This window comes from Mercenaria mercenaria, chromosome 13 (assembly GCF_021730395.1).
Source record: "Mercenaria mercenaria strain notata chromosome 13, MADL_Memer_1, whole genome shotgun sequence".
Taxonomy (NCBI): Eukaryota; Metazoa; Mollusca; class Bivalvia; order Venerida; family Veneridae; genus Mercenaria; species Mercenaria mercenaria.
Window position 1 is genome coordinate 78,044,836 of NC_069373.1, and position 17,960 is coordinate 78,062,795.

At 36.9% G+C, this 17,960-nt stretch overlaps 1 protein-coding gene across 2 annotated transcripts in view; it reads left to right on the forward strand.

Moving 5' to 3' along the window:
* The window catches only part of LOC123530014 (glutamine--tRNA ligase-like), a 56,422-nt gene that overhangs the window by 3,574 nt on the left and 34,888 nt on the right, over nucleotides 1-17,960 (forward strand). The window contains exons 1-3 of one of the 2 annotated variants that reach the window (XM_053522403.1): nucleotides 9,578-9,631; nucleotides 12,071-12,221; nucleotides 17,622-17,807. In XM_053522403.1, the coding sequence (XP_053378378.1) occupies nucleotides 9,593-9,631; nucleotides 12,071-12,221; nucleotides 17,622-17,807 (376 nt within the window). In that variant the 5' untranslated portion in view covers nucleotides 9,578-9,592. Of the gene's footprint in view, nucleotides 1-9,577; nucleotides 9,632-12,070; nucleotides 12,222-17,621; nucleotides 17,808-17,960 lie in introns of those variants that run through there. The other variant, XM_045310697.2, reaches the window with a different exon arrangement.

Below are 17,960 nucleotides of genomic sequence, written 5' to 3' on the forward strand. Positions count from 1 at the left end.
AATTTAGATACTTCAAAATTAAACTTCAATGGTTAGACATATCTTGCAAAACTTTGCAATTTATTTAGGTTGATTTACAGAATGCATTTTCAGTCAGTTTGCTAGTGCTCGGCATTTTTGATACATAACAACTGAAGAATCGTTTGAGCCCGCTAATCATAATTTACAAATAAGTCTCGAAAAAGCAAAATAAAACTTTGAACGGATGTTGTTTCTTCAAATCTCACAAATTTCTTCATTAAGATTTTTTTTTGTAAATTTATCAATATCACAATGTACTGCAGACGATTTACTCTAACACTGCTTACTTTACTATGGTTACGTGACCACACCGGAAGTGAACTGTACTTGGATCTATATTGAGCAGCTTTAATGCTGTCGCATTCTGAGACCTTACGTTTTGTGAGTTTTTCATTGGTAGAACCAAACCTATTGTAATTATGCATCTTCTTTTGTATATACCGAGTAATTGTACGATAGTTTGCAGTTTTTTACGAAAGATCTGAGTGTAATTCTTCAGCTATAATTGGTTTGTTAAACTGCCCATGTGTGGCCAAATCCATAAAGCATGTCAGAAAAGTTTTAACCTTACAATTTTTTTTCAACTTTACGGTAAAGAAAGTGTAATGAGCGGGATTTTCCAAAAACAAGTTGCATCCTTCATAACTTGTTTAAATAATAGTAAAAGTTGATCTTCACCCGATATTACATTGTATTGAAAAGGAAAAATTCGTACTCCTTACGCAAATCGCATCGAGAAATCACATTTTAGCTCAACCCTAAATATATATAGTTGTGACGTTTCTGTTTTACGGAGATTAATTTATTTTTTGCGTTTCCATTATCACACCCGTTAACCGGTTCCGAGCAAAACAGTTCGTGGCGGACAAAACAGTTCACCGATATTTTTGCCGTATTTGCACTGGGGTAAGTATTCTCCATCCAAGAATCGGCTGGTGCAAAATATGTTAGAGATTTTTATTTCTGTAAAAAGTAGCATAAACGAAGAACATGCCATGTGCTTCCCGTTTAAAACTAACCTATATTTAATAAGTTATGACGAATTAAAAGTGTGATTTTGTTGAAAAAATGTGAAAACGAAAGTTTATCGCGATATATTTAATTCACTACTAGGTCTAAAAATAGAAAAACCTTGTGACCTCTCTAGAGGCCATATATTTCACAAGATCTTCATGAAAATTGGTCAGAATGTTCACCTTGATGATATCTAGGTCAAGTTCGAAACTGGGTCACGTGGGGTCAAAAACTAGGTCAGTAGGTCTAAAAATAGAAAAACCTTGTGACCTCTCTAGAGGCCATATTTTTCATGAGATCTTCATGAATATTGGTCAGAATGTTCACCTTGATGATATCTAGGTCAAGTTCGAAACTGGGTCACGTGGGGTCAAAAACTAGGTCAGTAGGTCTAAAAATAGAAAAACCTTGTGACCTCTCTAGAGGCCATATTTTTCATGAGATCTTCATGAAAATTGGTCAGAATGTTCAGCTTGATGATATCTAGGTCAAGTTCGAAACTGGGTCACGTGGGAGTAAAAACTAGGTCAGTAGATCTAAAAATAGAAAAACCTTGTGACCTCTCTAGAGGCCATATTTTTCATGAGATCTTCATGAATATTGGTCAGAATGTTCACCTTGATGATATCTAGATTAAGTTGGATACTGGGTCATGTGGGATCAAAAACTAGGTCAGTAGGTCTAAAAATAGAAAAACCTTGTGACCTCTCTAGAGGCCATATTACTCAATGGATCTTCATGAAAATTGGTCAGAATGTTCACCTTGATGATACGTAGGTCAAGTTTGAAACTGGGTCACGTGCGGTCAAAAACTAGGTCAGTAGGTCTAAAAATAGAAAAACCTTGTGACCTCTCTAGAGGCCATATTTTTCAATGGATCTTCATGAAAATTGGTCAGAATGTTTACCTTGATGATGTCTAGATAAAGTTCGAAACTGGGTCACGTGGGATTAAAAACTAGGTCAGTAGATCTAAAAATAGAAAAACCTTGTGACCTCTCTAGAGGCCATATTTTTCATGAGATCTTCATGAATATTGGTCAGAAGGTTCATCTTGATGATATCTAGGTCAGGTTCGAAACTGGGTCACGTGGGGTCAAAAACTAGGTCAGTAGGTCTAAAAATAGAAAAACCTTGTGACCTCTCTAGAGGCCATATTTTTCATGAGATCTTCATGAATATTGGTCAGAATGTTCACCTTGATGATATCTAGGTCAAGTTCGAAACTGGGTCACGTGGGGTCAAAAACTAGGTCAGTAGGTCCAAAAATAGAAAAACCTTGTGACCTCTCTAGAGGCCATATTTTTCATGAGATCTTCATGAAAATTGGTGAGACTGTTCAGCTTGATGATATCTAGGTCAGGTTCGAAACTGGGTCATGTGCCGTCAAAAACTAGGTCAGTAGGTCGAAAAATAGAAAAACCTTGTGACCTTTCTAGAGGCCATATTTTTCACAAGATCTTCATGAAAATTGGTGAGAATGTTCACCTTGATGATATCTAGGTCAAGTTTAAAAGTGGGTCACGTGCCTTAAAAAACTAGGTCATTAGGTCAAATAATAGAAAAACCTTGTGACCTCTCTAGAGGCCATATTTTTCAATGGATCTTCATGAAAATTGGTCAGAATTTTTTATCTTGATGATATCTAGGTGACATGTGCTGAAAAACTTGGTCACTTTGTCAAATAATAGAAATAACGACGTCATACTCAGTTCAACACTGGGTCATGTGGGGATGGGTGAGCGATTCAGGACCATCATGGTCCTCTTGTTAGTTGTTTGTTCTCACACGTGATGCACACACTTTCTATCCGTGATGCACAAAATCAATTAAAGGCAATTTTGTTTCGCCTCGTTTGATTGGTGTTTCCAAAGTTTTCGACCAATTAAAATCATCCTAACGATACTCGGTGATAGGCGGAGAATACTTTGTTGACAGGTGAAGTTCACAACCCGTAACGGGCCAAAGACCACAGTTATTTTTACTATATGTTCTATATAGACACTGTACAATATTGCAGTTTTGTCTGCATTCCAATCAAAAAAAATTACCTGCCCTGAATAGAACTATCCAAGAGAAAAATTCCAGCCACAAGAAATTATGGGTTGACCGGCTCCTTTTTTCAGTATGTTTACCCAAATCATACGCCTATGGTAAATAGTCTTTTGACGGCTGCAAACAGGCAAAATCTGTCCTCTTCAAGTGACCGGTTTTGCATATTCAGACAATTTAATCCTATCAAAATTCACATCTAACTATTATTTCACATCTCCTCTCTTAAATTATGCCTTTTAGTGCATGTCTTTCATTCAATTTTTCACCAATATTCACCATCAAACAGAGGAACTATTTTCCGAGTAAGCACTTCCTTATTGTGATCAACCAAGGGCAAGTAACTGTGGTCTTGTGCCTAGTTAGTACAGATTTGTCGGTGAATTCAAATAATATTCTAGCAAAATAAAATATAGGGTATTTCGAACAAATCCTGATGTTTTCATGTCATTCTATCATTTAATTTGAAACTTACAGCCTTTTTCCTATGACAGGTGTATACAGAACTCTGACCAAACTGCAGCCATAGAATTGTGTGAAATTCCAAAACTAGAATTGCTATATTTTTTTCATTTCTTGCAATTTTTTCATCAAATAAAAAATTTTTTGTTCAGTTTATAAATGTCTATTTGAAAATGTATTCAAATTGCACCAGAAGTCAGTAGTTTAAAAAAATTTTTTTTTTTAATTTTTTAAGGTTTTTTTTATTTTTTTTAAATATCTTAAATTAAAAAAAAAAATTAACAAAAATTCTGAACCTGTCAAATTTTTACTTTTCTAAAAGGCTATAATTTAACAAACAAAATGATAGGTAATTTACAATTTTATGACCTGTGGTTCCAAAGATATCTCATGCTGAAATGTGCCACTGTCTGGTCCAGCCTCTGGCAGGCTTGTATATTGTCCAATACACAACATTCCAGTAGAGACAAGCTTGACTTCTGTGTCACTTCTGTGGAATCCAGGAATTTCTGGGGTTGTTGACAGGCATTTTCCGCATTCTTTGAATGCCAAGTTTAATATAAATAGGAATCGAATTTTTGGTAATCCTCAGAAAAACACTTACTTTTATACAATTCACTTCAACTGCACAACTATGAAAGGAGACTGCAATAGAAAGTCTTCTAGATTTTCTCCTGGCAGCATCCCATGGAACAAAGGTCTACAGCTGAGTAGCATGAACTGTGGAGACACTGAACAGAAGCCCTCTATCCTCAAGGATGACTGCAGAAGAATTCTCTCTAGTGGCTAGACCTACTGCTGATGGAGGGGAAACCTCTGGAAATGTCCGGGTGCTACGACCAAAAGTGACTGAGACGTCAGCCCTGAAAAAAGAAGATACAACATCATGTTCAGGCATGCGACTTGTAGACTGTGAAAAGATGTCTGAAGCCTTCAATGAGGCCTTCCAGATTCACCAACAAGAGGAGTTAGACTGCGAACAGGCCAATATCATAGTGGCCGAGGAGAGAAAAGTTGGTGTTTGTTGGAAGTTCTCCCTAAAATGTACAAACTGTAATTATGTTACACCACTGAAGAAGCTATATCAAGAGGCACCATCTCCGAGGCGAGGACCGAACCCAGCTGCACCAAATCTTGGATTGGCAGCTGGCCTGCAAGACACTCCACTTGGGAACACCAGATGTAGATACCTACTGGCAAACCTCGACATCCCTCCACCCTCAAAAAGTGGCATGCAGAAGACAGCCAACAAGGTGGGCTCTGCTATTAAAGAACTGAATGACAGTGATATGTCTGAAAAAGTAGAGATGTTAAAGGAGGTGAACAGAAGACGTGGTGATCCAGAAAATTCAATCAACATAGCAGTGGATGGCCGGTATAATTCAACCACAATATCCAGTCGAAAGAAAGCCGGACAGAATGCTTCCCAGTCTATTGGTATTGCCTGTGAAACAATGACCGAGAAGCAGTATATCATTGCTGCAGCAGTTCAGAACAAGCTCTGCTGGACAGGTGCCTGGCTTCGAAACAAAGGCTATGATGTCAAATGCCCAGATGGCCATGCAGACTGTACAGCATCTCTTAATCGTAATGCACCACTGTCTGAGTACCAACTTGGGAAATCAGTTGGGGAACAGTTAGGGGTACAAGAAGCATATATTAAGTATGTTACCACTGATGGGGATGCGTGATCAGCCGCTGGAGTAGGAGAAGCTATGCGCTTACTGGACCCGATGTGGAAGGTTGAACGTCAGGCGGACCCTACTCACCTCGGACAAGCTCAGTTTTGACACTGTTACCAGGCGAATTTCAGTGCCGGAATGTTCACAGCTAAAACCAGGGAGAAAAGACAAGAACAGCAGAAAGTGTTCAGTCAAGACATCAAGGCTAGGTGTAGCCTAGTTTTCAAAGAACTTATGAGAATACATGCTGGGACATTACACAAATCAAGAAAGAGTTACCTAGTGTCCTAACTGCCACTGTAAACTGCTATGCTGGGGACTGTTCAAGCTGTAGGCGTCACTCATACGTCTGTGGTGGAGGTGTTACCAACTCTTGGTGGAACCGTTCTATGTATCTCGCCAGTCATAAAATCACCAACCTGTTTATGGAAGAAAATGACAGACATTTAGTACAGGAGATAATTAAAATGAAACTAAGTGACTCTGCTGTAGAACAAATGAAACTAGGGACCAGTACACAAAAATGTGAGGCTGTTAACCGCTCTATCAGTGTGTCTCTCCCAAAGAATGTCAACTTCTCAAGGAATGTACATGGCCGGTTAGCATCAACAATTCACCCACTTAACAATGGAATTGCGGATAGTGCTGAAAAGAAACTGGAACACTTGGGAGTACACCTGTCAAGCGGTACTCGGTATTCTCTACGGCAAATGCAGGTGGAAGAGGAATACCAGAAGAAGCAGCAAAGCAACCTGAAAAAGTAAAAAGGAGGTTACTATCCAAGGGGCGGCAGCTAGAAGATCACCTAAAATACCAGGCAGCAAAACCTTCAAGGTCAGACTACCGCAAGGGACAGCTAGACCCAGTGCCTTCAACATCAAGGGTAGGAAACTCTGCTGACCATAGCTATTCACAGTGACACCTCTAGTTATCTCCCTTGTGTTGGAGAAAAATAGACTATAGCAAGAAAAAAAATCTTATGTGGGATATGGACAAATAAATAAATAAATAAATAAATAAATAAATATCTTCAGCAATCACTGTGTTGTACAGACATCTTTACCTGAAACTTACAAAATATGTTGTTTAGTATATAATTATGACTGTTGTTGTTATTGTTGTTGTTGTTCTTGTTGTTGTAACTGTATATTCTGTAATAAAATGCTATTTTGTAAATATTAAAAAGTATGAACTGCAACCAAATGAGTTTGTTTTTAAATTATAACAATTGCAGTCTCTTTTTATTGAAATTAAACAAGTTTTCACGGCAGATGTCAATGAAAAAAATAAAAGTATCTTGATGACTACCGTGCAAACTGACATATTTCAATGGAAAGACACTGCCATTGTATTAGTAATACCGTAAAAAAAAAATATCACCAAAAGTAGCTACCGTAAAACCCATAATAAATGCCCATCTTCAAACAAATGCCAACACTATGTCCTTTAAAACATTGAAACAGAACATCATGAAATGCCGGTACTATTTCAATAAAAATAGTAAGAAAAATAACCATTGACACGACAAATACTGACCGATAAACTATATCAGCTATTTAAATCTGGCTCTGCTTTAATTCCTATACATTTAGAGTAAAAAATAATAGCCGATCCATGTCTGGTGCTAAATAAAAAAAAATCACCAGGGCATTTATTTGGAAATTTACGGTAATTACTTATGTGGTTATTTTGTTAGGAATTTTACGGTACACAAAAAAATTACAATATGTAAACAGAGAAAATTTGGAGAAATACCCAGTCTTAACATCTGAAATACATGAATTTAGTCTATCAAAATAAGTACAAAATAGCTCGGCAGATCTCGACAGCACGGCAGCAGGCATTACAACAAGACCTCGGAAGGCTAGAAGGAAATATATACTAACACTATAATAACCGACAAGTTGCATAAGGCCCATGCTTCGAACAGAAGCCCCGGTTAACACACTTCTGCCTCTCAGTATTTACGCTATGAGGTTCAAGGCTCAAGTGTTCCAGGTTCAGGCAGAGTGGTTTGTGACATAGGTGAGATACATCTAAACCCGGCTCCAGAGACAGAATGCGTCTACTGATCATGTACCGCAACCTGTGGGCATGCATAGTATGCCAGTCACCATCCGGAAACTTTGTCTTTATGACCCCATAGCCTATGGCTCCTTTTTTAACACAGCCCTGCCAAATATGACAGCCATGCACATTTTGCTGTATTTTTCTGTCTATTATTTCAGTGTATTTTTCAAAAAATGCCTCCATTTTTAACTCCAGAAATGGAAATGAGGCTGTAGACTGTGTATCAAAAAATATCTGGGCTATAATTAGCCAAACATTCAAAGTGAAAGTAGAATCTGTCACATTTTCTGGAAAAATTGCATATTAAAATATATAATGATTATATAATATTAAATAATACAAATAAAAATTAGAATTTCTTGAAATCAATGAAATGTCAGGTTTCCACATCATATAACTGTCACCTGTGAGAGTTTCATCCAAATACAAGCAAAACTGAAAAAGATATTAAATTTTAAAGTGGGTCACCCTCTCTCCATTTCACGCTATATCAGGCCAAAGACCACAGTTATGTTTACTATATGTTCTATATAGACACTGTACAATATTGCAATTTTGTCTGCATTCCAATCAAAAAAAAATTACCTGCCCTGAATAGAACTATCCAGAGAAAAAAATTCCAGCCACAAGAAATTATGGGTTGACCGGCTCCTTTTTTCAGTATGTTTACCCAAATCATACGCCTATGGTAAATAGTCTTTTGACGGCTGCAAACAGGCAAAATCTGTCCTCTTCAAGTGACCGGTTTTGCATATTCAGACAATTTAATCCTATCAAAATTCACATCTAACTATTATTTCACATCTCCTCTCTTAAATTATGCCTTTTAGTGCATGTCTTTCATTCAATTTTTCACCAATATTCACCATCAAACAGAGGAACTATTTTCCGAGTAAGCACTTCCTTATTGTGGTCAACCAAGGGCAAGTAACTGTGGTCCTGTGCCAACGGGATAAGTTTCGCTAATTGATTATGTAATGTTTTTACAAGCTGATTAGAAGCTGATATATGTGATATATACATGTATGACAACTGCCTCGGGCGCCAGATTTTAGGGCGACTTGTTTTTCGCTTTTCTGTACAAACAGAGCGAAGTCATCAGAAAAAAAGCAACCACTTCGCTCACGTCGCCTAGAAGCGTGGACCCTGATAAAGATTAAACAAAATAATGTTAAATATGTTGGGGAAAAAAAACTATTTTTAATTGATAATTAACCCTTAGTGTATTTATGTGTTTTTCACACATTTTGGTAGCCGTTATGAATGAGATACATGGGACGTTTTCACAAACAGTTTCTATTTCTTAATGTCGCTTAATTGTTGCTTAATTGATTATTAAACAATCAGTTCCATGCCGATTATCATTATACCTTGTTAAATAACAAAATAAATTGGTGCATATTATTATGCCTAATTTATTTATTTATTTATTTATTTTTTGCTGAATAATAGAATTCATTTAAGGGATAAAATTATAAATCTAACTGTTATCAACAGTTTATTTGACAACAAACTAATTTGCACGGAACAGTGTATTCATTTGGAGTTCCTCGGTTATTTAGGTTTTGAAAGAGAAGATAAACAATCGGGTGAACGCTGGTATCTGTAAACCAATTAGATCCAAGTTTTAAGTGAAGACTGGTTAAGACTTATTTGTTATTTCATTTTCAACAAAATTTAAGATATAAATAACCCTAAATCTCCAGAAAAAGGGAGGTCTGTACCCCTACACTGGTCAGACTTCAGGGCTTTTCATCAGGATATTGGGACCAGGCACTGGCCTTTCAAATTAAGAAATTCATATGCCATAATTGCTCATTTTGGGAAAAGAGCATTTTATTGAAACAAGGGCCTTTTTTCCTTCTGCAAAAGAGGTATGTAACAGAGGACACAATTTGGTGGTTTCCTAATCATAAAGGAGCTCTTTGCTTCCTGTTTTAAAATAATTTAAAAAAAAAAAAAAAAGATTTTTTTTTCACATTTTGGGAAGTTTGTCTGCCACAAAAGTGACTGTATTTTTAATTGGGAAGTGGCCGAATATCAGCCTCTGTTATATAAGGATGAAAAGCCCTGGACTTACTTGCTCTCATAAATTAATAGACATTGATATTCGTTTAGAAACTTCAGATGGGTTGAATATAACTCATAATTTGAAATAAGAGACTTAAATCTTCGAAAATATGAAGTGACAGGTGTGAGGAGATATCTACCCTGACACTGGTTTCAGTACACAGCAGACTACCGATAACACGAAATTGCAGAAACAAAACAGAAAATATTCATAATTTTAACATGTCCAAAACATTGCCGAATGATACTAATTTCACTGGGGTAATGATTACATTTTACTCGGACTTTATCATAGACACCTTGTGTAAAATCTCAACTTTAAACTAAAATGAAGGTATTAAATATATATAATATTTCAATGAAAGTTCAAAGTTTTGTTGTTTGTAGCATCATCTGGGGCATGTGCAGTGAAAAATCTTAATTTGATTTCTAAAATAGTGTATATTTATTTCTAAAGTCACTATATGTTCATTGTAAATATACTTTTTTATACCCAAGTGGAAACTGGCAGGTACTCGAAAAATTAAATGCAGCGCTCTGATTGGTCAGTTAGAACCCCTGATGATAAAGTTAAGAATACATTCATTTATAAAATGTCAGCAAAGTAAGTTTATGCTTTAATGTCAACAAAAAATCATTATCAGAGATGTAATCATTACAAATATATGATCTGGCAGATATTGGTATTTGCTGGTTTGTACCAGGGTTTTGGACTCTCTTCTTTTGGCAAGTGGAGGGATGGCAGTCGCGTCTTCCATGGCCTTAATGGGTGTTGATTTCAGTGCTGTGGTGATGATTCTGAGAGCCTGATTTTGCACCTTGTCTAACTTCTGCTGATTTGTCTTGGCCCCTGTTATCCAAGCTGAGGAGCCATACTCTAGGATGGGTCTGATGGTCCCAAGGTATACTGAGTATGTTTACGTGTGCTCCCCAGTTTGTACCAGCAAGTTTCCGTAGAATGGGAAGCTTTCTTTGTGCCTTGCTTTCTGCATGGTTAGATGTGCCTTCCATGTTAGGCGCAGGGCTCCAGATAATTTTTTTGGCCTATGAGTATTTACTCATTATAATTTTTATGAATGAGTAAAATGGTAAAATCTGAAATTAACTAGGAATAATTTTACTCCTGAAAATTTTTAAATGTGAAAAGAAACAGAAATCAGTTTTATAACATATTTTTTGGGTGTAAAGCCCATGAATTTGTTTTCAGTTCAGTTTCAGTTCAACATTCCAGTTTTTGCATTTTTTCCTCCCTTGGCTTGCTTTAGCTTAAAACACTCGCTACTGGATCCAATAGAGTATTCAATATACCTATAAATATGTTCCGGGGATCATTTTCGTTGGTTTGAAAATGCGTAGAGTGTTTGTTCACTTTTTACATTCTTAGAAAGAGACATTTTGTTGTTTACTCCACACCAGAAGTTGGTATTTTAAATCTACACTGCTTTAAATTTTACTACCATACCATCAATATTGTTCCCCAACTATAATTGATTTACACACACATTGAGTGTATAATATAGTTTAAGTTAGGTTTATAGAGTACCATTCAATGCGTGTGTACGTTCTATGTGGGAGAATTAATGCCGACTGTGCTCTGTTACATAAAGCATTTAGATGATTTAGATTTTGTTTACGCTAGTCAAAAGTCATTGTGGGCGTTTCTGTAATTTCTTGTATGTTTTTATACGCTTCAAAATGATCAGACATGCGTATATGCCCTATTTCAAAACGTAATTTACACTAATACGCATCTTATCTGGAGCCCTGTTAGGCGCCTGTCAAACATTACTCCTAGATATGTTGCCTCCTCAACTTCTGCAAGTGGGGTGTCACAAATCCTAATATAGCCAGCATCTGTCTGCTTTGGTGGCAGTGAAAACAGGGTTGTGCAGGACCTCTCAGTGTAACACCTGAACACACCATTTTTCTGCCCAGACTGTAAGCCTGTCTGTGGCTTCTTGCGTCCTGTACTTAGCAGTTGTTGCATATTCCTCTGAGCACCAAAGCACCAAATCATCCACGTAGAGAGCAGCTTTGACTCCTCTTGGAAGTTCAGCCACCAGATCGTTGATGAAAAGAAGAAAGTGTAAGGCTTGCTTTCATCACTTCTTCCTTGGACTTTTAGGATCTTCTCTCTCTTTCCTCCCTTCTAACTTCTCTTTGCCATCCTCTGTTGACTGTGATGTTGCTCACTTTCTTGTAGTTTTCAGCAAACTTATTTGCAGCCTGTTTCCCAGTCAGCAGAGAACCGTTATCTTCTACAGATGTAGTGCCTCTTTCGCATCCGCCTTCATCATTCAGTTGCCGTGTATGACTATCAAAAGATACCTATGTCTACTGAAGGCCAGAATCTCGAGATTCAAGCCTGCAAGCGATGGAAATTCTCCAGAAACTACACAAACTATCGATCACTATTTCACGTTTGTATTTAGTTAAAATGTGACTGACCTCAAGTTTCTAGCCCGTTCCATTCGTGAAATATCTATCAGAAAACAAGTGCGTAGATAGAAATGCGGCACAACTCAACGGTATGAAAACATGGACAAAAATATGGTTATCAGCCGAGCACAGGTCAAATTCACTTACCATTACTAAGAAGTATGATAACGGTTAGTAACATCTGCTACATTTTAAATGCAAGGCAATTATATTTCTGTACAGTAATTATTCTGTAATAGATATCTCATTCTATATTTACAGGTAGGGAAAGTGTCAACAGACTTGAAGACGGATAAGGATGTTGGTAAACTTCTTTATCATGTGGCAACCAAATTGAAGGCTCGTAAATACCAGAACCATATTGTGGGATATATTGCAGCCAAAAAGATAACTTCAGAAAACCAGTTAAATGGTACACACATTTAACATTTTAAAGTCTTAGAATTTTGTCATAATGTCCTCATTGCCATCTTCATCTTCATGATCTTCATAATTATCTTCATTTATCACCTGATTCTAGAAGAGATACTGTGTTTTTTCTTCAGGCAGTTTTTGGAAACCAAATTTAGTCCCCGGATTCCCCTTGCCCAAAAGTATGTTTGTCCCCTCTCCCCGGTTTTAACAAATATTTCCCTCCAACTTCTTGTCATATCCCAACCAAACTTATAGTAGACCAACATAGTGGTGTTTATTAGCTCACCTGAGCACGAAGTGCTCAACGGTGAGCTGTTTTGATCGCCCTGCGTCCGTCGTCCATCCGTCGTCGTCAACAATTTGACTGTTAACACTCTAGAGGTCACAATTTTTGCCCAATCTTAATAAAACTTGGTCAGAATGTTACCCTCAATAAAATCTTGGACGAATTTGATATTGGGTCATCTGAGATCAAAAACTAGGTCACCAGGTCAAATCAAAGGAAAAGCTTGTTAACACTCTAGAGGTCACAATTTTTGCCTAATCTTAATGAAACTTGGTCAGAATGTTACCCTCAATAAAATCTTGGACCAATTCGATATTGGGTCATCTGAGATCAAAAACTAGGTCACCAGGTCAAATCAAAGGAAAAGCTTGTTAACACTCTAGAGGTCACAATTTTTGCCCAATCTTAATGAAACTTTGTCAGAATGTTAACCTCAATAAAATCTTGGACGAGTTCGATATTGGGTCATCTGGGATCAAAAACTAGGTCACCAGGTCAAATCAAAGGAAAAGCTTGTTAACACTGTAGAGGCCACATTTATGACTGTATCTTTATGAAACCTGGTCAGAATGTTAATCTTGATGATCTCAGGTTGATGATCTCAGGTCCAGTTTGAATCTGGGTCATGTAGGGTCAAAAACCAGGTCACTTGGTCAGATAAAAGGAAAAGCTAGTTAACACTGTAGAGGCCACATGTATGACCATTTCTTAATGAAACTAAGTCAGAATGTTAATCTTGATGATCTATAATTCATGTTCAAATCCAGGTCAGGTGGGATAAAAAACTAGGTCACTAGGTCAAATCAAAGGAAAAGCTTGTTAACACTCTAGAGGCCACATTTATGACTATATCTTCATTAAACTTGGTCAGAATGTTAATCTTGATGATCTTTAGGTCAAGTTCAAATCTGGGTCATGCAGGGTCAAAATCTAGGTCACCAGGTCAAATCAAAGGAAAAGCTTGTTAACAGTCTCGAGGCCATCAGACATCAAAGGTGAAATCAAAGGAAAAGCTAGTTAACACTCTGTAAGCTACATTTATGACTGTATCTTAACGAAACTTGGTCAGAATGTTAATCTTGATGATTGCTAGATCAAGTTTAAATCTGGATCAGGTGGGGTCAAAAACTAGGTCACCAGGTCAAATCAAAGGAAAGGCTTGTTAACACTTTAGATGCCACATTTATGTCTGTATCTTCATGAAACTTGGTCAGAATGTTTACCATGATGACCTTTACATCAAGTTCGAATCTGGGTCAAGTGGGGTCAAAAACTAGGTCACCAGGTCAAATCAAAGGAAAAGTTTGTAAACAATCTAGAGGTCAAATTTTGTCTGTATCTTCATGAAACTTGGTCAGAATGTTAATCTTGATGATCTTTAGGCCACGTTGGAATCTGGGTCATGTGGGGTCAAAAACTAGGTCACCAGGTCAAATCAAAGGAAAGGCTTGTTAACACTTTAGAGGCCACATTTATGACTGTATCTTCATGAAACTTGGTCAGAATGTTTACCATGATGATCTTTACGTCAAGTTCGAATCTGGGTCAAGTGGGGTCAAAAACTAGGTCACCAGGTCAAATCAAAGGAAAAGTTTGTAAACAATCTAGAGGTCAAATTTTGTCTGTATCTTCATGAAACTTGGTCAGAATGTTAATCTTGATGATCTTTAGGCCACGTTGGAATCTGGGTCATGTGGGGTCAAAAACTAGGTCACCAGGTCAAATCAAAGGAAAAGCTAGTGAACACTCTAGAGACCACATTTATGACCATATCTTTATGAAACTTGGTCAGAATGTTAATCTTAATGATCTTAAGGTTAAGTTCCAATCTGAGTCAGGTTGGGTGAAAAACTAGGTCACCAGGTGAAATCAAAAGTAAAGCTTGTTAACAACCTAGAAGCCACATTTATGACTACCTTCATGAAACTCGGTCAGAATGTAAATCTTGAAGATCTGTAAGTTAAGTTTCAATCTGGGTCATGTGGGGTCAAAAACTAGGTCACCAGGTCAAATCAAAGGTAAAGCTTTTAAACAATCAAGAGGTCAAATTTATGTCTGTATCTTCATGAAACTTGGTCAGAATGTTAATCTTGATGATCTCTAGGCTAAGTTGGAATCTGGGTCATGTGGGGTCAAAAGCTAGGTCACCAGGTCAAATCAAAGGAAAAGCAAGTGAACACTCTAGAGACCACATTTATGAACATATCTTATTAATAAGACTTAATGAAACTTGGTCAGAATCATTCAATGTTAATCTTAATGATCTTAAGGTTAAGTTCCAATCTGGGTCAGGTAGTGTCAAAAACTAGGTCATCAGGTGAAATCAAAAGTAAAGCTTGTTAACAATCTAGAAGCCACATTAATACTGTATCTTCATGAAACTTGGTCAGAATGTAAATCTTGATGATCTTGTTCGAATCTGGATCATGTGGGGTCAAAAACTAGGTCACTAGGTCAAATTAAAGGAAAAACTAGTTAACACTCTAGAGGCCACATTTATGACCATATCTTAATGAAACTTGGTCAAAATGTTAATCTTTATGATCTTTACGTCAGTAGGTCAAGTGAGCGATACTAGGGCTGGGACGATTTCAAAATTTTGAAACCGGTTAATCATTTGTATGAAATCGAACCGAACCGAACCGGTTAATTGGCAGCCATATTGAAAATGCTGCTTTCTTTCCTGATGACTGTATCAAGGTACTTCCAGCAGCTGATTACATTAGGAACTTGCTGACTTTATCATTTGTAAGCAGTGTAAAAATTAATAAGTCATATCTTGGTGTATTTTATTTAAACATATCATGACAGGCATGTTATTGACTACTGACTATGTCCATTTTGTTTTAGTGGAAATATACTGCGGGTTTATGTGCTAGTCAAAGAAATGTATAAAGATAAAGTACGATTTGAGATATTTTTTTGTTTGAGAGCGATTAGCGGTTTTGCAAAATTGAAACCGGTTTCATCTAGTAATCGAATCGGATCCGATTAACCGAGTAATCTTCCCAGTCCTAAGCGATACAGGGCCTTCATGGCCCTCTTGTTATTCTTAAATTGTTATCCTGTATCATTCAAAAGTGAAGCACTTTGTATACTGTGTTCATTAAGTTTTGACATAAATTTAATCAAAATATTTTTTCTATTTTTTTTTCTGGTATTGTGCAGGGCTTTACAAATTCTTTGAAAGCAAGTCATACTGAAAGATCCTGAAGGATAAGCTGCTAAAAGTTTTCACTCGACCTGCAGCGTTTTGCTTTCAGAAAAATACATTAGTATTACACTTATATTAGTTATAATTGACATCTGAAATTGTTAGATATCATCTGTATGTAGTAAAATGAACTTGATAGAATAAATTGTTACACTTCTATATTTAAAAAATAATTTCCAGCAATTCCATTGATTTTAATCTGCATAAACCATATATTAGCCGAACATGACAGATTTTAGATTGACAAATATATCAACTTCATTGCTGAAATGTTCTGACTGTTCAGCGTTCATTGAATGAATAATTTTTTAATATAAATGTTTTGGTTACAAACACTAAATCAAGTTCCATTTTCTGTTGTTGAAATGCTCCGGTTTCACTGCAAGTCTGTTTTTATTAGCTCACCTGTCACGAAGTGACAAGGTGAGCTTTTGTGATCGCTCAGCGTCCGTTGTCCGTCGTCCGTCCGTGCGTGCGTCCGTGCGACCGTGTGTAAACTTTTGCTTGTGACATCTCTAGAGGTCACATTTTTCATGGGATCTTTATGAAAGTTGGTCAGAATGTTCATCTTGATGATATCTAGGTCAAGTTCGAAACTGGGTCACGTGCGGTCAAAAACTAGGTCAGTAGATCTAAAAATAGAAAAACCTTGTGACCTCTCTAGAGGCCATATTTTTCAAGAGATCTTCATGAATATTGGTCAGAATGTTCACCTTGATGATATCTAGGTCAAGATCGAAACTGGGTCACGTGGGGTCAAAAACTAGGTCAGTAGGTCTAAAAATAGAAAGACCTTGTGACCTCTCTAGAGGCCATATTTCTCAAAGGATCTTCATAAAAATTGGTCAGAATGTTCACCTTGATGATATCTAGGTCAGGTTTGAAACTGGGTAACGTGCGGTCAAAAACTAGGTCAGAGGTCTGAAAATAGAAAAAAAATTGTGACCTCTCTAGAGGCCATATTTTTCATGTGATCTTTATGAAAATTGGTCTGAATATTCACTTTGATGATATCTAGGTCAGGTTCGAAACTGGGTCACGTGCGGTCAATAACTAGGTCAGTAGATCTAAAAATAGAAAAACCTTGTGACCTCTTTAGAGGCCATATTTTTCAAGAGATCTTCATGAAAATTGGTCAGAATGTTCACCTTGATGATATCTAGGTCAAGTTCGAAACTGGGTCACGTGCGATCAAAAACTAGATCAGAGGTCTGAAAATAGAAAAAAATTTGTGACCACTCTAGAGGCCATATTTTTCATGGGATCTTTATGAAAATTGGTCAGAATGTTCACCTTGATGATATCTAGGTCAGGTTCGAAACTGGGTCACGTGCGGTCAATAACTAGGTCAGTAGATCTAAAAATAGAAAAACCTTGTGACCTCTTTAGAGGCCATATTTTTCAAGAGATCTTCATGAAAATTGGTCAGAATGTTCACCTTGGTGATATCTAGGTTTAGTTCGAAACTGGGTCACGTGCGGTCAAAAACTAGGTCATTAGGTCAAATAATAGAAAAACCTTGTGACCTCTCTAGAGGTCATATTTTTCAATGGATCTTCATGAAAATTGGTCAGAATTTTTTATCTTGATGATATCTAGGTCACATGTGCTCAAAAACTAGGTCACTATGTCAAATAATAGAAATAACGACGTCATACTCAGTTCAACACTGGGTCATGTGGGGATAGGTGGTCGATTCAGGACCATCATGGTCCTCTTGTTGGATTTATTACATTTTTGGTCAAAAGTACACTCACTGTACAAGGCATTTCCCTTGCCTGCTGCTGAATTCTCCTTATATTAATGACAAGTTGATTTGTCAAGCCCAACAGTACTTTGTCAAATAATTATCCAGGAAACAGTTGTCTGGTATAACCAAGAATTAATCACTTTTTCAGCTGCTTTTGATTATTTCAAACATTTTCCTTTGGAGCCTGTTGATTGGTCAACCTTTGAACAGGAATGTGGTGTGGGCGTGGTTATAACACCAGACCAGGTAGAAGCTGCTGTTGAAGATGTGATTGCCAAACACAAGTCTGGGCTACAGGCTCAGAGATACAGATATAACATGGGGGTTATCATGGGTAATTTACTTTATTAGAATTGTTATTGTACAAAGGCAACAGTAAATGTTAGCATTCAGATTTAGTTAAGAAGTGACATTTAAAGTCTATTTTTAGACCCTTCTGGTTACATAAGAAGATACAGTACAAAATTGACAGTTCATAAGGCAAAAA